Source organism: Geospiza fortis, unplaced genomic scaffold, assembly GCF_000277835.1.
Source record: "Geospiza fortis unplaced genomic scaffold, GeoFor_1.0 scaffold11, whole genome shotgun sequence".
In the NCBI taxonomy this organism is placed as follows: Eukaryota; Metazoa; Chordata; class Aves; order Passeriformes; family Thraupidae; genus Geospiza; species Geospiza fortis.
The window spans coordinates 13,567,748-13,594,928 of record NW_005054304.1 but is presented as its reverse complement, the minus strand read 5'-3'; the positions used below and the strand labels follow the sequence as shown (position 1 = coordinate 13,594,928).

The following is a 27,181-nucleotide window of genomic DNA, read 5'->3' as shown; positions in this document are numbered from 1 at the left end:
CCTATGGTCAGACTTGTCAATCATCTCCCATAGCTCAGTATTTCAATTAAAGAAGAGGTGAAACAAAGAAAAAGGAAAATTACGGACGCACGTAGATGATGGAGATGACCTTACCCTGTTTTTTTCAACTGCTTGAGGACAGAGCAAAGCTAATTCACTGCGGACATTCATTGGCTGAAAAACACTTCATTGTCCAAATGAGAAAAGCATTCGCACACTTAATTTTAAGCATGTGCTTAACACTCACTGCCTTTTAAACCAAGGAAAAATATTAATTTGGAGCTTAGTGCACTGCACATGCTGCTGTCTGACAGAGCGAGCTCACTGGCCAAAAGGCAACCAAGACAGTAAGGCTTTTGTAAAGTCCTTTGACAACGTCACTTCTAAAAAGGGGATGACTCGCATCACACATGCAAGTTGAACCCAACTATTCTGCAAGTCACCATGAATCTGAATGAGTAACGCCAGAAGTGCCAGCAGCTGGCTTACAGTACAGCCCAACTCTTAAAATCACCACTCTGGTCCTCATCAACATCTCGCGTGCTGCACTGCACTGAGAATCTGTTTTTTCATAGAAATTGGAAGAACTGACCTTTTGATAGCAAAATATTAACATGGGATTGCTAGGCTGCATTATACTTTCTAACTTTAGACAAACACTGCTCCAGTGTAAACTTCATTTCTACCACTGTTTCCAAGCTAACAGAATTTTTTAATCTATTTATTAAAGAGATAGCAACATTCAACTTTCTAGTATTATGATAGCAACATTCAATCTGCCTAGTATTATGAAAATAATATATTTTTTGAAAATAAGGAAGTGGTTTCTAGTCAATATCAACCAACAGTTGAGAAATCAAATTAAAGAATGCAACAGCAATTTATTTTTATCTGTGTGGCTTTTGTCCTGGTCCCTCTGTTTTACTTTAGTAATTCAGGGTTTTTTTTTTAAAGGTCAAAAGTAAAGCAGTCCAGCTACACTAAAAACACACTGACATCTTTAATAAAGTGGTAATAATTTTAAAATGTCTGCAAAGTTATAGATGTGAAGAATGTCGAAGTAAATCAAATAAATAGACACCCATAAATTGAAAGTTTTGGAGTTTTTTAAAAGCACAATTTAAAATTAATAATCAACATTTAAAGATGTGTTTTCATCTTCCCATAATGTTCAACTGCACATTTCTTTTATGCCCACTGAAATATGACAGCAGAAAAGTCTATGTGGTCTCCTAAAAATAGATATGCAACAACCTTGCCAAAGAGCTTAAAAAAATTCCCTGTCTCCCAAAATGACACATTAATCACACATTTGAGACATTTCATTAATATCAATTTTTTCTGCTCATTTGAGTGAATTTTTCTGGCTGGAGTTTGCATGATTACTATTAAAAATAAAGTTCTTGAATAAAATATGAATCATCAGTTCTGTTTTGTTCTATTCAAAGCAGTTTCCAACTTCACCTATCCAGTCTTCTTACATATTCCTACAGATATGCCACAAAGTAAATTTTCACTGGCCCTTCAATCAAGCCACAAAAATTAATTGAATCATGTACAGCAAGAGCATCTCAGTTGGTAAGCACTGTCTACTATTTCTGTTGCAAGTGAATGCAGTTATAAAATATGAAGGAAAAAAATCTGAGGACTTAATGCAAATTTGTTTAATATAATTTTCTCATTACTTCTGCTATTAAATGTATATATATAGTTAATTCTAAATATTTTTATTTTAAATATACATAATATATAATATAATGTTTCACATTAATTGTAACACTCTGAATAGTTTAAAATAAATTCTTATCACTATCACTAAAGTGAAATAAATGATAATTACATTATTTCTTATAACCATTCTGAAAACACAGGTCTAATATTATGTATTATGCTATTAGAAACAATACATCCTAATACATTTTTTTTCTTTTTTAGGAAAGAAGAACTAAAAAGAAAAGAACTAAAAGTAAATTATTTGAAACAACACTTATTCCTAGGGCTCTTGGTGAGGGAAGTCGAAGAGAGGATTGTCTAATACAACCCTTATTCACCACCATCTGCTGCTGCTTGAACCTGGTGAATACATATATCATACATTTTCCTTTTGGCATCCCTTGCCAGTGCTTTTGAAGTTCACTAGAAATGCTAGGGTTTGTGAGAACAACAGATGGATAATACTCTTTACAGTCAAGGAGGTATACTATTCAAACTTCATCACCCAGATTTGCCAAGAAACCTTAGCAATGCTGTAACACAGCCCTGCTGCTTTATTGTGACCTCTCCTTAAGGAGGGTCATTCTGAACTCTGACAGTGACTTGCCTAAATTAGCATTTCCTCTTGGTTGTATTCAAAAATATTTGTTTGATTTATTCCTCTGTGTTTTCATCCCCAAAATTCAATTTGAAATTATCCTCCAGCTGCACTTCCGTTTCTTTTTATTTCTCTATTTATAGGTTGTATTAACAATGTATTGGCACCACATCAGTACCCAGTATCAATGTGTTTGCATTATGAGACTGAGTTAACAAAAAGTAAAAAACCCTTTGTTTGTTAATATGCTGACTCAAGTAACACACTGTTAATATGCATTTCTTTCTACAACCTATCAGTCATCACCAAATTTGAGCGCTAGACTTTCAGCTTAATTAATTACATTTGCTGCTTGTTCAGGTAAAACTAGAAAAAAATTACTTCAGAGCACAAAGCACATTATGCTATATTATACATGGCCTTTCCCATGAAGCCAATTTGAAACCCCAGTTCTGGATATAAGGTTGCATATTGTTCACGTGAACAAGCCCAAAATTGCTTTAATCCACTACATAAATAATGGCAGTGCTGAAAAAGTCAGAGAACTCACCACTTGTCCATCTCTCCCTGGAATACCAGGCACTCCAACAGAACCCTGGAGGGAAACAGACGCCAGTGTTTAGCAAATTAAACAGGTCATGAAACCTTTCATCTCATAATACAGTGTTTAGAAATACTGGTGAATGTTTGCTTATTGGAACTGCAATAAATTTTTCAAGAACTCATTTTTACCCAAGCTGAGCTCTCCTTTCAGTTGAGATTTTATACTAATTAGACATATTCTCATGCTGTACATTTTAAAGACTGTATGGCCTTTTCCAGAAACAAGCTTCAAGCTCGTGTTTTGTAATGTTGTGGATGCTTCACAATAAATCCTAGAATTAAAATGCTATTCCATTTAATGCTCTCAGTAAGTTTTGAGACTGATCCCATGCAATCAAATATAGCACCTGAACAAAACTATTAATGCTTCTAGAGGGATCATTCAAGCTCAATAACTTGTAGCACCAATCAATCTCAAGGCTTTTAAGAGATAATATGCAGTGATTCAGTCTGACAGTACAAATTACTTTGAAACTCCACCAATATTAGTGCAATCAGAATTAAAAGGTCAATACAGGCCAAACACAAGTGACAAAGAAGGGCAAAAAAATTAACAATGACTTCTAACATTGAGAGATCTTTTTTATAAAGCTCACATACTGTAAATTTCTATGTGATAGTTTTTTGAAGATCCTTGTGCAACTTGCTATGGAAGTTCAATGAAAATACAAAGCATGAGGAAAGCAGGAAAGCTGCATCTGCTTGGACAGCATTCTCCTCTTATTTTATAAAGATGGTGCTGCTCAGTAAGGGAACTGAAAGGATTGCTGCATGGCAATTCCCCCTCTACTTTGCTTAGAGGTGTCACTAAAATTATCACCAACACCCAAAGGAAATGTGTTCAAAATGGATGCAGACATTTGTCAATTAATAGAGTTGGAAAATCCTGTGAAACGGGAAAAGGAAGCAACTCATGAGGGGTCTCAAGAATCCTCTAAGAGCTAGTAAGAGAGCTTTGAATCAGTAAGAAATAATACACTGCATCCAGCATATCTCCTTGACTCACAATGCTCTCTCCTTTCTCCCAAAGCTTCCACTTTGGCATCCTTGTTGTCTCTTTTTGCTGAATGCATGGTCATGGCTTTAAGCTGCTGCAAAGGGGCCTGAGTGAACACTTCCACATCTCTGTATCATTTTTCCAGAAAATCAGAAGGCAAAGCTCAGGAGGGCATTAAACCATCAGCCTCAATAAACTATTCTATGTATAACAGTTCCTACTCTCAGTGGCAGCTGATTATTTTTCTTACGAAACACAGGATGTTAGAAAGTGTCAAATGAAGCTGATTCTACTGTGATAAGTAAATGTTTATCAGATATTCAAAAATTCAGCAGCACGTGGGTTTTGCTGATGTTGTACACGCAAAATCTCCTCCGCCACAATTCTCAGGGTATAGCTTTGTAAGGGCAACTTAGACATGAGCCACATTCCTGCATTGCCAAACACAAAGGGTAATCCTCTCCTTCAGCCTGCAAACTCCATACAGCCCACGGCTGCCAAAATTCCACCAATTTTTGTAATTTGGGATTATGTTTTTACATATCACAGGTTTTCTTTCTTTTGTAAAAAAGTTTCATTTTAACAGATGCTTCACTCTAAAGAACATTATCTCAGAAGAAGGAAAGCAGGCATCCTTCTCACATATGTCAATACTACTTATTTCTTCCTCTTTTTTTTTTCCTTTATACAAATTATAGCTGTTTTATTAAATATCTTTGATACAACTTTTCGATCTTTTGAAATCAGCTAGAAAATTACTCACCTTGGTGGTATGCGAGTCAGATGCCGGAAAAGTACCACTCACTAGCTGTTACTGCTGATATTCTGAGGACTGTTTTAATGGCGTAATTCCATAAATCCTAAACTCACTCAATCACACCAAGGTAGTCAGCTTTAATGAGTGTAAATAAGGCTGAAGGCATTCCCAGGAAGGCAGGTCTCAGGTTACCGGAGGAACAGGAAGACACCAGCAGACCACCTGAACACCACGGACCAAGCACTATTTATCAGCAACACCTACGTCCTTTGTTTCTGCTGGTCAATTCTTGAGTCATATGGCACTGATCTACTTGAGTAGAGACATGCATTTAATCAGAAACTTTATCTCCCCACCTTTCACAACGCTTTAACTTTGGTTTCCTAATCATACCAGTCTATGAATGAGAAAATTATAGTGACCTTTTCACCTGAAAGTTAAGCAGACAGATTGAAAACAGTCTGCTCTGCATTGCTTGAACTTATGATGGGGGAAATGAGAAATCTTGTGTCTCACATTATATGGCTCCATTTTGCAAAAACATAATTCAGAACCTGAGCTAATTGATTCAATGCAGTGTACAGTAGCTTATTCCATTCACATTTTCTGCATGCAATTTGGCACAGGAGGAATAATCACTTTCACAGCATTGTTGTTTATACTATACCTTTTGTCCTGGAGGCCCCTGAGGTCCCTGCAAAGGGAAAACAATTCAATTAACATCAAAACTCCAGCCAATTTAAACTGAAATGACTAATTAAGACTGTCTTATTGTGTAAGCACTCTGATACTGGACTGAAACCAGCTGATGTTTTATAAATCAAAGAAAAGTAGGAGTTTATGCTCAAAACGCACAATGAATCCTTCCTCTTCACTGTTGGAACTGATCTAACTACTACCCAGAATACTCAAATTTTCCTCTTTCTAATCTTTTCTCTTCCAAGCCATCTGTTTCTTCTAATACTGACAAATCTCCCAGCATTCAGATGACTGTGGTTTTTCTCTCTTGTATCAGCCAAGAGCCAGTTGTGTGTCCACAGTAATATATCAGCTTGTCAGCATAAAAACAAGGTTTATGCAAACAACCATTTTTGCAATGGAGAGAAGCATAAACCTCAAAATCTTCTCACCTTCTAAGTATCAGCACACATGACTGTGTTACACCCAACTTGTCATGCGTGCCATCATTTGCAAGTTAAGAGAAAAATCTTTAACTTGAGAAATCGTTAAGAATGCTCTTGGAAAGCAAGGAACCACCATTTTGTCCCCATGACCTGAGAAGGCAGGAAGAGATAGCTCAGGAAAGCTTAACTTTCCTTAATGTCATACAGGAGTCAAAGTCTTGTTGATATTAAGAGGACCCATTTCTCAACTGGTGTCTCTGAAGTATCCAGGTGGCCACAGAGGAGAGGGGGAACAGAGAGAAAGTAGATCAACCAACCACATCTAGGACACCTTGGCAGTCTGTTTTGGTAACAGACAGACGACATCCAACACAGTTCTATGCAATTTTGTCCTCAGGTTCCTACTATGGGCACTGGTGCAAACTGTGGGTGCTGGTGGTGTACCAAGCAAAGTGAATTCGTAGTCCATAAGGGTGCAAAACCCAGCACAAAAACTGGGGAATTCAAATCCTTCTGATGTGAGAAAGAATAAAAGAAGAACTGATTGATACCAGAACCGCAATTATTCAGGAAAACAAAAGGATTTTTGCCTCAAAATGTTGTGACTCTGATTTTATTCTTAAATTAGTGTGAAGTTAGGCAGAATCCTCCACTGTCAGTAGATGGAACATTTGCTTGTTGGAACATTGCTCTGATGCAACTTTAAACTGCTAACAAGGAAAAGCTCCACTGGTGGTAATTCTGAGTGCTGTATCCACTGATGTGGATGAAAGTCTTGCAGTTTTAAATGGGGATTGGTGTGTCTAAGGTTTGGTATCAAGTCTTGCAAAAGCATAGATCAATGCCCCTTCTTGAAAGTTTTGCCTGATTGTTTTAACAGAAGAAAGGTATTGTGAGCATCTCCTTTAGACTGCAGAGACAGATTCTGATAAGGGAAACCCACCTTTACTCCCTTGCCTCCAAAAGAAAGCAGAAGTACCTCAGCACTCAGCACTGGTGATGATCAGAGCAATGAATATAGTGAACATCTGCTTTTTCAGATGGAGAAAAACGTCCCCAACTCACAGTGTTCCACAAAACCTGCTGTTTAAATCAAGTCTTCTTTTCAGTAAGTGCTTGAGAGTGAGTGATCTGCTGGGCAAGGAACCACAAATAGAATAACAAGTCCACAAACAGTGTTCTTCCCTTTCTTCGAGTGCCTGACACCATCCTTTTCTTTTGTAAGAAAGACACAAGTTTGTCTAGCATATTAAAAATGCCAAGAATTAATGCTCAAACTAATGCTTTCCCTACAGCAATGTTTTCAAAACAGGCTCCAAATGTCTACATCCTGGGCATCAGTTGTCTGTTGACCTGTTGCAAACTAACCTGCTACATTTCAGGGTTATTTCAGGTCTTGGGAAAAATCCCTCCATCAGTAGGCCAAAGAACAACTGAAGACCTCCATCACAGCTCATACCAGCTATTTTTATGTCCAAGGGATGGATATATCAGTTTCTAGCTACTTAAGAAGCTATTAAAACCTTCTAAAGACCCTCAGCTATATTAAATTACCATTTGGGATCCCTTAATACAATACCACTGTATGAAGGAAAAATTATAATTCACTTACTAATATTAGCCCCAAAGCAACCTGTTAAATGTACTCTCTGTTGAGGACTTTCTGCCTGGTGCTTGCAGCTGTCAGCTGTCAGGGATGGATATAATTCAAGACAGCAGAAAACATTTTTTTTTCCTAGAATTTCCTCTTCATCCCTGACATCATTCCAGCTTCTCCAGATGAGCTACTGAATATGAAAATATTTACATAGTAGCACAGTCTTGCTCTTATGATGACTTTAAAATGAATCATTCAGAGAAAAGATGCAGCAGATACTTTTCAATAATATCTTATGCAATTAGAAGTTTTCCATTTCTGGTACTTAAGCTTTTACTCAGACTGGAAGCAGCCCTGGTGTTTCACAGCCCCTGAGCCACATGATGACATGAACAGTCCCCAACAGCACAGTTACCTTCAGAAATGGTATGGTATTGGCTGAAAAAAACAATTTCAAAGAAAAGTTTACCTAAATTGATACATTTCATAATTTACATAGGATAACAAGTCCTTCTTATCCTTAGAATGTTCTGATTGCAAAACATAAATAGAAACAATTTTTCTTTAAAGCACTGCTCTCTAGCACTGGGAAAAAAGCTCAAAGTCATTGGAAAATTAACAGCTCATTCACTGACAGCTCTCGTCTCTCCCCCACATAAGCCAGCAACCATTTAACAGAAAATGTGAAATTAGGTTACTAGCAGAAAACTTTTTAAAACAAAACAAAACGAAAAAGCCTGTAGAACACCTCAGAATGGTACTTATTTTTCTAGAATTGACTAAAATCTCTGATCAAGGCACAGAATGACACTGGAGAGAAAAAAAACAACCAAAAAACCCCAAAGCAATAAGGCTTTAGCTTATTTCCAGAGGAATAAGTGGCAGCTTTGAAAAGAATCTATGTAGAAAATTCCACATGAACACATGGATTCTCCCCCCATATTACTCTACTGAACTGGGGAGCATCCTGTGGTACCCACTTGATGAACAGACCGTAAGATCAGCAATCAAAATCTCTATGTAGGTCTGGAGACAGAAGCAGAAGAAATATATGAAACTTTCCAAGCAATTCCTCAGGATGCTTTGTTTTGATGTTTTTCTGTTTTCCTTCGGCTGCTCTGTGCTCCGTAAGGAGCTACAGCTATTTCCTAGCCCTGTTGTTTGCTCCAGCACATCCAAAGGGATGCTTTGCAAATGCAGGCTCAGCTAAGCTTCCCCCTGGACAGATATTCTGCCCCTGGGTGCTGGCGGGCATTGCAGAGCTGCTGCCACAGGTCCCCACTCACTGCTCCCAGGCCCAAGGCCTTGGCTCTGCACTGACCCCACACAAAGACACAGAATCTGCTGGAATCCCCACCAGCTGCAGGCTCCAGCTACACCACACGTAACATACTGCCCCTCTGCCACCAACATATCTGGTGTATGAAGGAGGCAAAGCAGAATCATACAGCTCTTTAAAACCACTGGCTGATCAAGAAAACAAAACAATCCCAGAAGTACAGAATTCTTTCACCTCCTAACTACATATACATATATATGATACCTGTCATTGATCAATGACAGATTATGTTGATAGCAAATATTGGACTTTTGCCTGCATCATTGAAAGCTGCCAGAGTTTCCACAATGGGATGTTTAGAATCAACTCCTAAACCACTGGCAATTGATGTCAAAAAGCTCTTTTATAAAGAGCATTTAGGCTTCAAGAATTCCAAAGAAACTCTGTGAAAACTGTTCAGATGAAGTGACTGCTCAGCATTTTTTAGGATTATGCCACTTTTCCTCAAATTGACACATATTCACAGAGGATCCTCAATTGAGACGGCTGAAAATTTTGGTTGCAAGAAGTCTTGAATAGCCCAGAATAGGAAGATAACTAAATATAATGAAAATAAAATATAGTTCTTGCTCTTTCAGCCATCATGAACATTTCAGAAGAGCCCTTTGCCATCACGTCCAATTGAGTAAACCAGCTAGGCAGCTGTAACAATCCATTGCAGGGCTGAATTCGGTTCTCGTTCAAATAACTTCACAGTAGGAGGATGAAAAATGAGGTGTGTTGCTCCAAAGAAATTCAACTGCCCTCTGTGTTTCTCTCGAGAAGGAGAATACTGATAATATCTAAACATTTGGAAAATTGGGTAACTTAGGATAAATACAAATGTGTACAAAAGTCTTCTACGCAATTGTGTTTTTTTAAAAGGGAAAATATTTCCACTGTGACTGGCCATTCTTCAATCACTGTCTTTGGAAATCAAACCAAAGCTCCAGAGATTGTAGCATGTCAAGTCTCAGCATTATAGAAATAATTGAATGAAGTTGGACATTTCAGTCGGTCCTTAACAAGTAACTATTCAGAATAAATTAAAAAAAAAAAACTCCACAAAACAAAATACATCAAAAACTAACAAAAACTCCTACAAACAAGCAAACAAATCCCAACTCGCCCTGACCCCTCCTAAAATCAAACCTAACTAAAAGATTTACCGAGGTGTAGTAAAACAAAGTTTGGGGTCCAGCATTCTTACTACATCTCCCTTCTAACATTACAGTTATATTTCCTTTCTACACTTCATATGTTCCCTGCGTTTTAGCAAGCTGGAAAATAGGACAACTCTGCCCAGTAAAGGTTAAAGCTGCAGTTTCAAAGAGAGAGAGAGTAATTCAAGGTGTGATACATTAGCAACGTTTTGTATTCAATTTCTAAAGACTTCGTTGCTTAACGTTTAAAGAAATGGATGAATTAAAAAGTTGTGGCATTTTCAATTTGCAGGTCTGGGGCAGGAATAATGATTTGTTTTACAAGGTGTTAGAGTTCATGGACAATGAGCACAAACACCAAATGAAAATGCCTAACAAAAAGATAATGAAAACATGAATGGTTTTGTACACTGAATAAGTTATACAGCAAAATAGGTCACAATGGTGCAATACAGAGTCATACAAAAACTCTCTTATTCCAAAGCCTTGCAAACAAGAAAACCCCAAAAACCAGGACTGAAGAGCAACAAAACAACCAGAAGAATTATTTTTACTTCCATACCTTCTATGAAAGTAAAAGCTCTTTGTAACAGAACACCTCTGGGAAGTATTGTGTCTGTATTTCTATGAAACAAAAGAAGTTCCAGGACTGTTCCTGAGAACAGAGATTTTCCCTTTGCTGCCTGTAAGAAACATTAAACACTTAGAACAGAATCATGGAATTGTTTCAATTGGAAAATATGTTTGAGATCATTGAGCCCAAGTGTTCACCTAACACTGCCAAGTCCATCACAAAGCCATGTCCCTGACTGCCACATTTGTGCACATCCTAAATATCTCCAGGGGTGTTGATTCAACCACTTCCCTGGGCAGCCTGGTCCAATGCTTGACAACTCTTTCCGTGAAGAAGTTTTTCATAATAGCCAATCTAAATCTCCACTAATGCAACTTGAGGCACTTTCCTCTTGTCTTATCACTTGTTACTTGGGAGAAGAGATCAAACCCCACCTGTCTGCAGCCTCCTTTCCAGGTAGCTGAAGACAACAAGAAGGTCCCCCAATGAGCCTCCTTTTGTCCAGGCAAAACAGCCCCACCTCCTTCAGCTGCTCCTCACAGGACCTGTGCCCCAGACCCTTCAGCAGCTCCACTGCCCTTCTCTGAACACTCCACAGTGCCTCAATGTCCATCTGGAGTGATGGGCCCAGAACTGGACACAGCACTCTGGGTGTGGCCTCACCAGCGCTAAATAGAGGGGGATGATCCCTTCATTTTCCCACAAACCAATTTCTTACCAGTCTAATGGCAAAAAGAACTGAAAATGGAAACCTGAACTAGCAAATACATGAAGACAAAGCACATGTTTCATACAAAGCATTAATCTGCATTTCAGTGGAGCCTGTGTCTGGATCCCATTTCCTTTGTGTAAAATTCTGAAAATATGTACCTGCATGGCTGAGGAGTGTTTCATAAAGATTACAGTTTCTAGAATGCTAGTATTGAAATGTTCAGTGCTGTAATATTGATGCATCACCTAGATATAAGAATGATCAGTTAAGAAGAGAGATTAACTATGATGAAAAATTTCTTATAACTTCTTAAAAAGGAGTGACCCCCTCCCACGCTATCTGCCTTAATTGATAAAAAGTGCTGCTGTTAATTAGTGCTCAAGAAGAGCTTCTTATCTTCATTCTTCTAGTCATTGTTGTGGCAGCCATCACCAAAGTGCAGAGGTTACAAAATGCCTGACTCTTTTTCCTGAGATCTCCAGCAAGTTAAGCCCAGTGCAAGTGTACTGGTGAAAAAAGGAATAGTTGCTGTGAAAAGCACAGGCTGAGAATTTCCATTTCATCTGCTAGTTCTCATAAACTTTTGCAGCTAAACAGCTTAAGAACAACACCTTATAAAATTTACTATGAACATGCTACCAGAATAAAACAAAGAAGGCGCCTACAGAACTCTGGCCATTGAAAACAAAATCACAATTAGTAGCTTCCCAGAGGAGCTATGAAGATTCCCAGCAGCTGAGAATCTGGCCTTGACCATTGGCCTGAGAGGCTGGATTGAAACCAGCAGAACTTCGCAGACAATTCTGCCTGGTTCCCTAGAGTTCTTTTTAACCTAAGATGAAAAATAGTATTAACTCATTTTAAAGATGTGATATTCCACAGATTTAACTGCAATGTTACACTTTTCCACTGTCTTTCACAAATATGGCTATATCCTTTGGAAGAACATCCTCCTTTTTCTGAATAACCAGTGAAAGTAATACCATTATGTTATACTTTCTTGAACAGATGCCCAGCAAGTCTGTGTAAGCACAAAAGTACTGCTTTGGAAAACAATGTATCTTAAAGCAGAGGGATTTTGCATTTGGGTTAATAATCACAGTGTAGATTTCTTTTGCAAAGAGGCACCTTTACCTGAGTTCTCTGGTTATTCTGGAGTGTTCTGTTCATGTAAAACATATGCAAAATTACTTCTGTGTCTTTAAGGCCCATTTTGGGGAAGAAAATAATACACTGAGGCTTTCTTTCACTGACAAATGTGGTTGTACACTAAACATGTTTAAATTTACTTTTGAAAAAAGGAGCTGAAAACATAGCATATTTTAATATTCCAGATTTTTATTAATATGAACTTGTTTAAAATACTTTACACATAAAAGCACAAAAAAGATCTCCTAAATGGACATTAGGAACAAAACCATCCCATGCACACCTTCTACCCCACTGCAGTTTATGAACCTGAACATGTCCATCTGCCAGTGTCAGCCTTTAATATTTTCCATCACTGACTCTAACTTCTCATGAACAGTCTGCAACCAGAAATCCTAACTCTTGGGTAGAAAGGAATCACAAATCCATCTTTTATTCACTCTGAAAATGAGAAAATAAACTGGAAAAACTCTTGCGTGGTACTTAAAGAGTCCTTATCGCAAAGAACTGCAGACAAATGGCAGGGAAAGCAGGATGAATTATGAGAGGCAGGACACAACTTTAACTGAAAAGGTTGAAAAGCTGCGGAAACTACTGCCCTTCTCTCTTGAGTAGCACACATTTTTCTAGTTCCACATAATATTTCAAAACTTAATCCCTTTGGTCACCCCACTGCTTGGCCTCCCCCTGAATTCTCTTAATCCTTTCTGCACAGAGCAATGATACCTTCAACTCTTGAAAAAAGTACATCTGCAGGGCTCTCCAATGTCATGGAAACCAGACAAAAATTTCAACTGCAAGTCATTCTTTCATCCTCTTCTAACATTAAAGAGGCATGCAGTCACATTTTTATAACCTAAACCTCCATCTCACCTAAAAAGAAACTGAAATTTCTTGGCTCAAAGAGCAAACATATTCTTTCTGACACAGCAACATACAGAGTCAAAAAACCAAGTCTTGCAAAGAGTTCTCCCAAACATCTCAATGGCAAGGACAGACCAGCAAAAGAAGCATGCTGGCACTTAGTCAACCTGGAATGATTTTTAACAGAGACTCCTATAAGAAACAACAGAATCTCTCACATCCTAAATTGTCCCACCACTATGCAATAACCTACACTTCCTTTTTTACAATGGAAATAGGGAAAAAGAAAGGCCATTCCTTGTCTCAAAGATGAACTCTGTTGAGCCAAAGCAGAATTCATGTCAGAGAACTCCAACACTGTCATTCTCTGTGTATGGTCCAAGCAAAACTCTCCTGCCTGAGAGGGAGAAAAGTTATTACTGCCCTCTCTCAAAACATCACCCCAAAACATAATTTTCTTTTTTATTTACTAACACAGAACTTCATTAGATATGAAGAAAAACGTGGCAGCAGATTCTCAGTTGCAGCAAATTGCCATCTTTTCACTAGAGTCACTGGATTTCCTGTTTCATTTAAATAACATGAACGTTCCCAGAATTCCACATGCATTAAAATAATTTCAACTTTCTGTAAATCAAGGTACACATTGTTGCAGGTGTTGGGAGGAAAGGGTTAAACCTACAAGATTTGTTAAGGAGGAAATAATTTTACTCTAAATGACTTTGCAGCTGGGAACACTAAGAACTTTGGTGTGGGGAAACTCCCATTATTATGTCTGCTGTTGTTCATCCTCTGCCAGTTTTGAGAAGCAGAATTCCTGTGTGGAGACAACAGCCTGTCACAGACATGCCTGAGCCCTCTTTCTGCTGGGAGAAGGAGCGAGCATAGAAGCACAGCCTTGTGATAAACTGCTCCCACAGGAAACCTTTGATATATTGGGGCCAGCAGCAGCCCCACCCCATCCTTTCTGCGCACTAGGATGAGTTGAGCCTAACAAAGCCTGTACCCCTGTGTGTCTCTTTTCACTAGGATAAACTGAGCCTAACAGAGCTGGGTCTCTGTGTGTCTCCACTGCCTGGTGTTGTCAGCGAGGTGATGAAATAAATCTGCTCTTTGCATTTCAGCTGAGGCTTCCTGGTTGCCCTGGTTACCTGTAAGTATTGATTCATACAGTAGGTCACTCATTACTCAGTGTGTGTCACAGGCTCATGGTACATCCTGGGGAACAAGCTGGAAAACACTGCTACCTAATTCTGTTGCAATATCTTGTACTCTTCAAGAAATTTATTCCCCTTCTTTTGTGAGAAAATAGAAAACTAAGTAATTTCAAGCTATGCCATGGTTGGTTCACAGGTTCACACTAAATTTGCCAGCTCTATCAATACCATGTACATTCATCTAGAAATACCAAGGCATGCTACCAAATACAGGTGTAAAAAATGCTTTTGAAAGAGAAAAATGTTCTGTCCCCATCATTACAATCCAGAGGTCAGGCTTGCTGCTATCCTTAACTTGTACAGCAGCATGAGATTTAAAGCCTCAGAGAGTGTAACCCTATGGGCCATAAATAGCCTTCATCTTCCCAACCTTCAGCATGTCACCCAAACTGTATGGATTCCCTTCCAGCACTTAGTGCTCTTCTTGGCAGCATCCCACCTCTGTCTTGGAGGAAGAATCAGAATATATGCCACAGTAATTGCTTCTTACTGGAAAGGGCCTTGGACAGGTGGGCAAGCAGCAAACCACAGCACACTCCAACAAATGGAATTTTGGGAGACAGGACTGGTAGTACTTTTTGGAACTCATTGAATTCTGAGTTTCAATTTCATCAAGAAGAAAAACAGGAAGCTAACTCAGACTGAAGACTCTTGGGGTGAAACAAAGGCAAGTCCTTACAAAAGAATTCCTCCAGAAATAACATAGAAGCTCCTCTGGGCAGAGATCCCCATTTTCCTTTACTTTGAAAAGGTAACAGGTGAAAAATGCACAAAAAGAAACTCAGGCAGGAAAAGGCCTGTGCTCCTCACCACATAATATACTATTTTTTCTAGAAATGCAATCTTTTAACATACCTGTTGGGAAATCAGCTATTCCTGGAGTAGTATCTGAATTTCCAATATGGAAATAAATGAAATGCATGACAGAAGTTGTCAGAAACAGCTGAACAGTCCCTGAATAATTGTAACATTCTCCACAGGGAAGAGAAGTCTGCAAATCTGTACTGGCATAAAGAGTATGTCAGAAGCACCAAGAAGAATAAAAAGAAACTAATTACCTCCCTGACACTCTGATGCTCTTTACTTGATCTATACATAACCTAACATTTAAACTGTCAGACTGACTTTTGAAGCAGACATTTGGAGCTGGAAATTCATGTAATCTGGGATCTTCCTCCAACTCAAGCTTGCTGATTTGATTTTTAAACACCTTTTCTTCCTATCTAAACATAACTGCATTTAGAGAAACATAGTAGTGGTATTTTTTTAGTTCATACACACAGACGGTTACGTTAGAGCAGTGGGAATGCTCTGAGCATGGGGACTAAAAGGTGATGGATTAAAAGCCCTCAAGGATCCTGTGACTCTGCAGATCTGGTGCTCAATAGAAGGACACTTTTGCAGAACCTGAGTGAGTTCTCTCCAGAGGTCAAATTGGAGAATGTTCCAAATACAAGAAAACAAACCAAAAAGTTCAGTTCTTAGCTATTGTATCTATTCTTCACAGGCACTCGGAAACCAAAAGAATAGAGTAAAAAAGAGCCCAGCAGCAGGCTACAACATGAGGTAATACCTTTGCGAGGCTTTGATTTTAAAATTAATAAACCATTACAGCAAAATGAAAAAGTACAGGACTTCAACCACCTGATCACCGCAGATAGTTCCAAGTCTACGAATCTTCATTTTTTTTCTTTCAAAAGATACTGGCTTTTGTCAATTGAAAATATTTTGCAATTTGTCAAGGTAAAATATCATCACACCTGTTTAAATTTTCACAAATTCAGATAGCAATCATATCTGCTGTGATTGTTGAGCTGATTATTACTGATAATCCTCCTCCTCAGAAGCACTCAGGAATCAAAACCACATGCCCTGAGCTACAATCTGTCATCTTGCATAAAAATAAAAATGACCGCCTTTAGAGAGATCTTAAGGGAGAAGAAGCACTGCATGTTCCACCATTCTGGGAATATGTGACAGGCAGAAACTTATGATGCCTTAACCTGTGGCTAAAGCTGATTTACAACCAGTGGAGCTTCAATTAAATTCCAAATGAATCTGAAGTATTTGACACACACAGAGGAAAAAAAAAAGAAACCTCGGAACGGAAGAACTTTCTGAGAGTTTCAGTGCTGCCTCTTCACTGTTCTGTCAGGCAAAGGTCCAGAGCCCTTGCCACAGAGACTGCCTGAATTTTGGCCTGTAAAACTTGTAGATGGTTCCTGCGCTGCTCAATTGTCTCAAGGTATAAACAGCTCAGCTTCAGAGCCAGTGTGAAGAGGGGGCCAGGAATTGGGAACCCCCAGCTTGGTTCTTTTTTGTTTTACTGTGCCTTTAGCTGGTTTATTTCCTTGTGCTTCTCCAAGCTTAAAGAAGTTGTTCTTATGTAAAAGATGACCATATTTAAACAGAGGACATTTCCTTTCTTGTGTTTTCTTCACAAATAAGGCTTCAAATAGCCTGTGACAAAGGAAGGTCAGGAAGCACACAGCCATAAAGCTTTTTGGAATTTCTCCTTTTACAAGGTATATCTCTTGTTGTACTTTCTTATAAAACTGGAAGGATACTTACTGTCAATCCTTGTTCTCCTGGTTTTCCTGGCTCACCCTTCAAATAAAAAAAAAGAGTGAATTATTCCAGCAACACATCTTGAATCCAGTTTTCTATCTAGTAATAAAATATCTTTAAAATTTCAATCTTAAAACAGGTATGGCAGCTAACTACACATTAAACATATTCATTTTTTGCTTTTTAACCTGGTAGTCCAAATCACAGACATCTCAAGAAGTACTTCACAATCATGTAATGGTATAGTTTTGAAGTCAAGAGTTAAGTACTGGTGTTCTGACTGTCCCTTGGTTCTAAACATAATATTCCATTCCACTGTGCTAAAGGACAATAGAAAGGTTATTTTCACATATGTGCTATATCCCACAGTTTATATATTCCAAGATTACTGGTCTGTATCATCACCTCAGTCAGCAGGCAGAACTTACTGTTGTCAATTACCATGTTCCATAAAACCATACATATTGGTATTCTGAAGCCATGAAATAATTACTCAGCTGTTAAATACCCGGACTGGCTTTCAAAATGGTAACCCATCATTTCCCCAATGTATTCTCTTTCTGTGGGCACAACTCTACATACAGTCAGAATTTATCTTCTTTCTTCCCATATGAACACATATACAGTAAAACATATCAGTCATACAATATGGGCTATAAATACCCATCCAAAAAACCCAGAGCTCCTATCATTTTAGTGGTCTGGTTTGTACATCACTCCCTTGAAAACCCAACTGAGCACAGGGCAGTCCGTGCACTATTGGATCAGCACAGCTGCATGGTCTTCTTTAGCAGCTTTGTCAAAAGAAAGCCTGTCATAAAATTGATGAGAGCTGTTCTCATGTCGTTGTTCCTGGCAACTGAAAAGAATCAGAGCTGCTTCTCTGGCTATGCGTGCACTGCACTCAGAAGCAAACAGGCAGCATCTGCAAGCACACCAAGGACAGCTGGGAGCAAGAAGCCATGGAGGCACACGTTCCTGGCCAGTCACTGCCCCAAAACACCATCTTACAGCTGTGGCAATTGTAAACCTTCTTCCTTGAGAAGGACAGGCTGGAAGAGAAGCCCTGCTTTGTCTAACCCTGCAAAAGAGGCAGTGTCTGCCTAATGGTCACTGGTCACTCTAAGGACACCCTCCTATAGTTGTGTGATGCTGCAAGCCCCCAGCTCACAGCACAGTGCAGCTGCTGCTTGCAGCTCAACAGGTCCACACAAGTCTTTACCTCAAAGACAAAGCTGTCCTTCCCTCTCAGCTAAGTTCTCCCTTTACAGCTCTCCTATTTGAGTGTGTATCACACAGCCATGGAGGAATAAGCCTTCTGAGGGTCAGGAACATTAACCTGAGGGTAGAGAACAGTAGCAAGGGACAGCAAACTGGATGGTTTTTACCTAAGTGCTTGTTTGTATCTGATTCTAAAGCAGTATTATGAACTGATTTTTCATAATGTTATAGGGCTTAAGATAGCCACAGCTTAAAAACTATAAAAAGAAACCCTCTCTTGCCATCTAAAGTCAAAATCACTACAGAACTATTATAAAATGAAATGACCTCATTGCATAAAATGCATGACTTTCCTGTTATGAAAAACACTAATGATCCCTTTGCTAAAAAGCACAAAGCCACATGCAGCCACACTGTAACTAGCAAGGCCAGCTGATTCTGCCAGCCCCATCTATGTATGTGAATTATTAAAACACTATCACTGCAGTCAGAAAGGGATCCTGGTTTCAGTCTTGCCCTTACTAGATCAAACCAGCACCAACTGTGCTGATCACAGTCCATTTAACCACAATAAAAGAACACAAGGGAGACCCAGAAGAGGCCCAGAGCCTGATGTGCCACAGGACTAACAAGAAATGAGAAGGTTGCCCAAGTAAAGCATTATGAGAGCTACAGACTTCTAATGTTATGTCATAACCTTGAGCTAGAATTTATGAGGGCAGGAGTGGCAAAACAGCCAAGCCAAAACAACAACAGCAGCAGCAGCTCTAGAGTCCTAGATGTCTCAACTGGCCAGCTTTGCTGCATTTTCAAGGAAATTTTAGCAGCATCTTACTGTTATCATGCTATATTACATTTAGACAGCTAATACCTGAATAGGGTTAGAACAGGAGTCTAGGTATTTTCTTTCTCAGTTTTAGCTAAAAAGGCCCTGCAGGAAAAATTTATGTGGTCCTGGCCCCATGTAACAAGTGATGCTTTTTCTTCAAGAAACCAGTTTCTGTTTCCAGTGCTGGTCCTCACCTTGCTGGTTCCCCATGCACCCTCCTGGCCACAATCTTCACTTTATTCATGGATGTGAACATGTGTCTGCATCTGTACATGTGCCATTTTATTTTTCATGTCTCTCTCATGCCTGTGATTCCATTTCCACACTGATAATACAGTGCCATTCATGGTGAAAAGAGATACTTCTTTCAAAGGAATAAAAATTAAGGAGGCCACAAAATATGAAACTAAAATCAAACACATACTTTTCTAAAAAATCATGTGTTTAGACACCTGTTTAAAAAGTGTGGGATTCATCCCTTGCCTAAAACAAACAATACACAATATACTGGATTCTGCTGCTTGTCCTAATGAAGTATGGTGGTTGAGCCGAAGAAAATGGTACTGTTCTTCTTGTTTAAAAATGGTAGAATTTAACTCCAAACTTCATCATACCCTGGGCAGCTTTAGCAGTTTATTACTTTATTCCATGACTTTTGAGGTTAAACCATTGAGAAGTGAGAAGTCAAGCTATGGTATGAGGCCTCAAATTCAGTTTTATCTTGAAGTTTGAATGGAAACATTTATTACTTGTGGAAAGGGGCAGACTCTCCTCACACAGCTATTAGGTGGGAGGCGAGGAACTTTGGCGGTACTTCTGGCCCTGCTATACACTTGTTCTGTGTGTGTGGGACTTCAGGTACACCCTGAAACTTGACTGTGGTTCAGACTCCACACGTCTTACTTGCCAGTCTGACCTCAGAAAATGTCTTTGACACTCTGCTAGCGTACACTTGAGAGAAATGTGCACACTGTAGCAGCAGCAGAGTAACTCACCGTTAAGCCAGGCATCCCACGAGGACCATCTTTGCCAGTGTCTCCTGGGGGACCTCTGGGTCCTGGTGGCCCTGGAGGTCCAGGGGGTCCAGCTTGTCCTTGGTCCCCCTAAACCAATAAAAAACTCATCACAAAAATGGCTTTAGAGGCATCAACAACATAAAAAAAACCATCAGTTCACCCATAAAGAGTGCAAGACAGGCTGGAAGAAGCTGCCATGAACTGGACAGTGGCTTCTTCACTGCTTATGGCAGAAACAGCACTTTGCCTTGAAGACCAACAGTTTGTATAGGTCCAGTGCAATCGGCCACAGAACAGAAGGTTCAGATTCTAAACTGCTTCTTTTACCACAGCACATATGCCAAAATTTGGGATGGTCTTGAAATATTTTACTCATCTAGTTCTCCAGGGCAAGTGACTGTTTTTGATAAGCATCTGTTTGCTTCATGATTTGCATAATCATAACAAAGCTGAGGCAAAAAAGAAAAGTTGCATCTGAGAATATACAGATTTCCACAGCAATTTTCCAAGCCCATGAATGATACATGGATAGATTACAAAACTGAGCATGGAAAATAACTGCTTCTTGATGGAGTTGTACATAATTTCCCATCTGTTTTGGGAGGCTGTTTTATAGTGACAATTAGCTAACTCTCTTCACTTTTACCTATTAATTTGTTAAAGTCAATTTTCAAAAGAGTTGTCAAAACATATTACCTTCCCCTCTAAAAAAGAAAAGACACCCCAAAATGGTGCTTTAGTTATTTCCAGCACATCACTGCAAACCACTGGAAAAAAGCTGCTGGCAAACATGGCTCACTTAGCAAAGCCACCCATAGTCTTTTAACTGTTAATACCATTAACAGTTGCTTCGTTTCAAAGCATTTTCAAGTGAATAACCTACTATAAGAAGGCATCTGACAAAAAGGTACAGCAAAGAGCAAACTGAATGTAAAGAAGAACCAGACTCCAGTGAGATGAAGCACTACCTTAATGAGGCGGCGTTTAATGAGCTGCTGATCAGCAGAGAGAAACCCATGATTGATTTTAGGAAACACCATCTGATCAGGCAGGTGAGGTCAAAGGTTGAAGATCAGAGATGAGAGAATTGAAGAATAGACATCAGAAGGCCCGAGAAAGAAATAAAGACATATTCATTAGATTTGCAATAGCTGTTATAATATGAACTGGTGCTTCTGCCTGAAAGAAACTGTGCATTTTATTTTGAAAAAAGATTACCTCTATTGTACAGGACATACTGCTATGATTTAAATCATATACAGTGACTTAAATGAGTAACTGTTTTCTCCCCAGATTTTGCATGAGAATTATGCATTTGTATTAGTTTTTTCATTACCCAGGCTCTAAAAATCAGTATTTTAAATATTGTTCTTTCAGCAAAGCTTCTAGAGACAAAGCACCAGTTCAACTTTCAGTCAGATTTTCTAACCAGCATAGTGTGCCATGAAGAATGGTGTTATTTTTATAAAGTCTGAAGTTCCAGCTTGACCAGATTGTTTCCTGCTTAATTTGCAAATCCACTTTGAAAAAAATCTGGATGTACAGATTAAACCTCTGTATCAATCTAACACAAATATCTGACTCTACATGTAACCAGTATAGAGTTCACTGACATTTTCCACACTCGTGTATGCCTTAGGGAAGCAGAACAACAGGAAACACTCATCTGAAAATAAAATCCTGACCAAGACCATGGGGAATGTAGGCATTTCCAGGGGTACACAGCTATAGATTTGATTCCATGCTCTGCATCAGAAGTATTTAGATCAATGCAAAGGCAGCGAGGGTTGGCTTAGATCCACCATAAGAATTCACTGGTATTCCATGCTAAAAACAATTTTTCATGTGCACTTTTATGCTGATACAGAGAGACCTGACTGAACAGGTACATGTCAGCCACAAACCTTGACGGTGAGGATCTGATTACTGTGCAGAGCAGCAACTGTGGGGAAGCCTGGCAGACCCTAGGGACACAGCACAACATGGTACAAGAACAGCACGACACAAACATCACAGAGACCATTTACTGACAGATAAACAGAACAAACACCACATTTAGTACACCCCACACTGCCAACAGACAGGAAATGGCCTCTCTGTCATATGGGAAACAGAGTGAGGTCTGCACTGCACTGCAGATGCAAGCTGATACTTCACAATATTAAGAATATTAAGAGATTTTAGAAGGAGCAATCCCATGAAGGTGTCTCTCCTTAAAATCACAATAAATTGTTATGATCATTTGAAAATGGTTAAGACTATCAGCCAGCAGACGGTTGAGCCATTTTCAATTGAAATGTACTACAGCACTCGACATCTATGTGGAAAGCCTTGACTCTGGATTGCTGCAGAAGCTGACAGCAATGACAGTATGCTTTGAAGAGTTTTGCATAATTAATATCCTGCTCCTCATATTCTGTTTAACATATGACATTCAGCACATAAATTGGTAGCACATAAACAACTAGGAACACTGAACATAAATCTACTGCTAGATTTTGGGTAGTCCATAATGGTCAAAGTTTTCAAGACATACACAGCAGTATTTTCATATCCATTTTTACCCCCTCAGTTGCTATATGCCACATATGGTTTCTCATATTCAACTCTACCAAGATGTGCAGAACTTGTACTGTACTGGCACAAAAAGGGAAGGGTGTGGTGAATTGTGGCCTGCTGTCACACTATAAGGGGGTGAATTTTGCTCTCAGTTCAACACCTTTCTTGAGCTGCCTTGTAGGGTGTGAATTAAACCTTCTGATAAAGCCAAAACCTTATGCAGTTGAGCAGTGAATTCCTAAAGAGGAGGAAATCCCTAAGTCCTCTCCCTGCCTTTAGCATAGCACACACTGTTAGAAGCAGAGGCTTGTTCAATGGCAGAGAGACATTAGGCTGAGGAACATTCCGTAAAATACATCCAGGGAGCTCTAAGGCCCCTTTATGGCCACAGAGCACCTTTATGAGGTAGAGTTGGCAGCACAGCCCCTCTGGGGGCTCCTCCTGGAGCAAAGAGCTGCCCCATGCCAGCCTAGCACCTCCTAAAGGGAAGGCTGTGCCCAGCTCTGGCTGCCAGGCAAGGGCCCTTCAGTGTGAAGGTTCTGCTGGTGCAGCCCATGTTGCTGTCGCACACGAGCTCTTTGCAGCCCAGCTGGCCTGCTGGGGAGCACCAACAGGCCAGGGCAGCCTGCCAGGTCTCTCAGCTGCAGCAGATTCTTTTAATGTGGCAAATACTTGCTCTTTTCATCACACCAGAAAGCTTGTGGATCACAAAGACTGCACCAGTCTTTACAAAAAAGGGAGAGTTACTTTTTGATGCATACATGTCTTCACTAGCATCTTGGAGTTGCATTTAGCATTTTTATTCCTGCTCTACATCCATGAGATGAAGCTGAGACTCTGTAAGTTGATCCTATAAAGCCAGTGGTTAAATGCAGCTTTCCCACTTCATTGGGATAAACCGCAATGTGGCTAACTGCATTGCTCAGTGACCTGAAATCTCTTTAGAAACAAATAAACAGAAAGCAAAACCAAAAAAGGCTAAAACTCACAACATATAAAGGGACTCACTCCTGAGACACTGATAAGACTGGAATGATACATCATTTAGGAAACAGATGTATCAAGTTTTCATTTATCTTATTATGGAATATAAGTTAAAGAAGTTATTAGAGAGTAATGTGTCAGAATCTTTACATCTGTGACTCATTAGCCCTGCTGTGCACATGATCCATTTCTCCTCTAGATAAAACTGCAACAGCCATGTAATGAAAATGAGCACAAACAAGAAACCTACATAAGAAGACAAATCTGAATAGCAAGCAATAAATGACATTTATTGAAAAAATGGAAAAACAGAAAATTTTTAAACAACTTCATTTTTACTCATCAGCCTTTAGAATTAGAGCACAGTAATTTTCAGTTACCTCTAAATTAGTATATTAGCAATTTGATGTCTTAAACTCATTAATTTTTATTTATTTCATCTTCAACATGAAGGAGAACTGAGAATTAAGAAAGGCGCTTATTCAGAAAATACAGTGGTTTGTCATGAAAGATTTTCTTTCTCCTTGAGAAGAAATGAAAGACGTTGGAAAGATCTGTGTAGCTGTACACAGAACTATTTACATTCAGCACTGCACAGTCCAGCATTCCCAAAGCTTCCCAACACCACACAGGCAAGTTCAAGATTAGCTGTCAGTACTGAAGTGTTCTGCCTACATGAACAACACACGGGAAAAGGGTCCTTCCCATTATTCCTTCTGCAGCTTAGTTAATTCTTCCAGCTTGTTCCCAAGCAGGACAAAGCTTTCCTTCCTTTGCCCAAAGTGGTCATAATCTTAGACCTAACAGTCAGACACATGAAATGCCAGTTTGGACCTGGATCACCTCCCCATGAGTAACACGTATCTCTGGAGAGAGCCAGAAACATGGGAACGCTAAATGGAACCCAGAAAAGACACTACAATAGCTCCATAGTTTTTGCATGTGTGGGAGGCTTTAGAAGGCATTGCACCCTCTGGCATCCATAAAAGATAATGCTGGCACACAATGAGCTTCTAAAAGGGCATAAAAAGAGCTATCCTTCCCACAAAATGAGTTCTCTTCCTTTCCTGTCACTCTGCTATAAATATAGCCACAAATATCCCCTGGATCTGTTTTATTTTTTCCCTATCGAAGGCTGTTCTGAACGGCGGATTCAAAGTTACTGAATTTTCTCTTTATTTGGTTTGATTCTTGAACTGCACATAGGAAGGGTTCTTGTTCTGCACCCTGGGAGGCCCTAACAGAATACAAAACACTACAGTCATCAACAGCGACCACTGGTCTACTAAATTCCTCTGCTGACAGCTACTCAAGCTCACCCTGAAATGCTAGCTGGTTACAATTTCTAAATTAGCACAGTTGCTGCATGCCTCACTGCCATTTTTGCCCAAATGCCAAGCAAAACACAATGCCTGATGGAGGCCAACAGCCATGGGACAACATTATCCACCTGAAAGTGCAGGTAAAGCCTACTTGCCCCATACAATGGCTATTGAGAAAATCGAGGGATGCCAGAACATCGTAACATTCCCCCGTCTGATATTTTACTTGGATGAAATAGTTCTCCTGTTACATTCATCACAGCCTTGAAGGATGTAATTCCCACTAGCTGTCCTAGATTTTGCACAGTACTCTCAGCTTTGTCCATTGGTCCACTTGAGGTCAATATTGTAAGGTCATCATAACCTTGTCAGAGGCAAGTATGATAACATTAGGCAGCAGTGTTACTGGTTTTACCCTGTGCTCCATGCACTCCAGTTTGACTACTGCATTTGCTCAGTATAGTAAATGTCGCAGTCCTCTCTAGGATTTTCCTTCTGACCTGCCAATAAACCCAAGCTGCACAAGCTTGCATGTTCCTGTGAAGACATGGTAAATGAGACAGGAATTACCACCTGCTGTTCTCTTGCACTTCCTAAGGTTACAGCCAGCTGCTGCTATTTCACATCAGATCACACAGGCTTCAGGCCAGAGTGATCCTGACACTCTTTATGGCTGCTCTGCCTCTCTCCAACACCACCTCCAGTTCTAATTAATCCCTCAGACTGAGTGCCAGTCCTGTGGCTAATTATTGTACCTGCCCTAGGGAATACAGTGTTTGGTATCACACTGTACAGTGCCACGGACTCTCAGCAGGAGCTCTCTTATATAATCCCTTTTATCATAACCGCGGCTTTCTCCAGCAGCAAATCTGCTAACAAAACCAGTACATCACAACAAGACAAGAATCCAGAAATTCCTTTTCACTTAGGTAAACATTCAGCAAAGAGTTCTGATTTGAATACATTATATAATGATCCAGACTTTGCAAAAAAAAATAGTAAAAATGCAGTGTTTAAGATCTAGCACAAACAGATCACTGTAAAAGCATTATTTCCTATAATGACCTCTGTGAAATCTACCTGACACTGCATTCAAACTGAATAAAACTGGACAAAGCCAACACTTCTCTACTTTTGTCCTATTATTAGATGAATTTTCAGTGAGGAAAAATGTCTTTTCTACACAACTCAATTATGCGTTCTGATGAGTGATCACACATCTGACCTCCATAAAATATCCTTCCTGAAGGCAAACCTGCTACTCTCACTGAAAGTGGTGCTATGCATCCAGTTAACCCCAAGAAAAATTGGGCTTGGTCCATAACCAAGTTGGTTCTCAAAACAAAAATCTTCTCTCCTGGCTTATGTTTATCTTCAAATTTTTTACCTGCTGCAGTTATGTGATGCAGGTAAGTGGTTCAAGCTTCTTCTCTGATGTTCATTAGGACTGGATTAAATTTTTTAAGAGCCGTTTTCAATCAAATTTGTCTAATTCAAATGTTCAGTGCTACAGCACTTCTGTGTGACAGCTTTAGTTTGAGATACAACAACTGCATGATGTATTTTCAGCCAGAGCACAGGGTTGTAGAAAAAGGAACAGGATGTACAGAGACTTCCTTCCTCACCATTCCTCTGGCATTACTAAAAAGGGGCAAGATGCAAACCAAGCGGTGGAGAGTGAAGACACGCACTGCCCAGCTCTTAGGACGGGAATGACAACATCCTCTTCCCGGGAGCAGGTATGTGGCACTTTCTCTGGGGTGTCACAGCTGTTCTGCATTCCCCAGGGGAACTTCAGGAGCTGAACATCAAAGGCATAGCTTGGCCCTAGAGAGTCATTCACAGCCAAAAGGGCACTCCTGTGAACTCTGAGTCTCGAGTCTGAGTGCTCCAATGCTTTAGACAAAGTTGGCAGCCAGCACCATCTGAGTTCTTTCCCAACCTCTCCTAGTTACAGAGCCAAGTTACCTTGCTCCAATTTGTTACCCTAGTTTTGCCTTAATGGAAAACAGGGGAGCCACAACAGCCCAATGCCAGTGAAGTGCAGATAATTAATCCCAGGAATGGAGTAGGTAAATACCCCTGTTGCCTTCTGGCAGATAAGGAAAAAAGTCTTAGGAATTAAATTAACTGCTCACAGACAAATTGGCATTAAACCGGATGTCCAGCGGTTTTCTCAATGATTCTGCTTCAGTGAAAGTTGTGTTAACAGAAGGAATCACTAATGCTTTTTTAATGTTCTTATTGTGGCCCACTAAGAGTGCAGTTTGAAACAGTAGCTAGATACAGCTTACAT

General features: G+C 39.6%; 1 protein-coding gene across 1 annotated transcript in view; it reads right to left on the bottom strand.

Annotated features, from left to right (window-relative positions):
* Window positions 1–27,181, bottom strand: part of COL25A1 (collagen type XXV alpha 1 chain) — a 299,366-nt gene that overhangs the window by 68,826 nt on the left and 203,359 nt on the right. The window contains exons 10-14 of the mRNA XM_031066491.1: window positions 20,989–21,060; window positions 20,000–20,107; window positions 16,958–16,993; window positions 5,336–5,362; window positions 2,862–2,906 (exon numbers count right to left, since the gene is read on the bottom strand). Coding sequence (XP_030922351.1) covers window positions 2,862–2,906; window positions 5,336–5,362; window positions 16,958–16,993; window positions 20,000–20,107; window positions 20,989–21,060 — 288 coding nt within the window. The remainder of the gene's footprint in view (window positions 1–2,861; window positions 2,907–5,335; window positions 5,363–16,957; window positions 16,994–19,999; window positions 20,108–20,988; window positions 21,061–27,181) is intronic.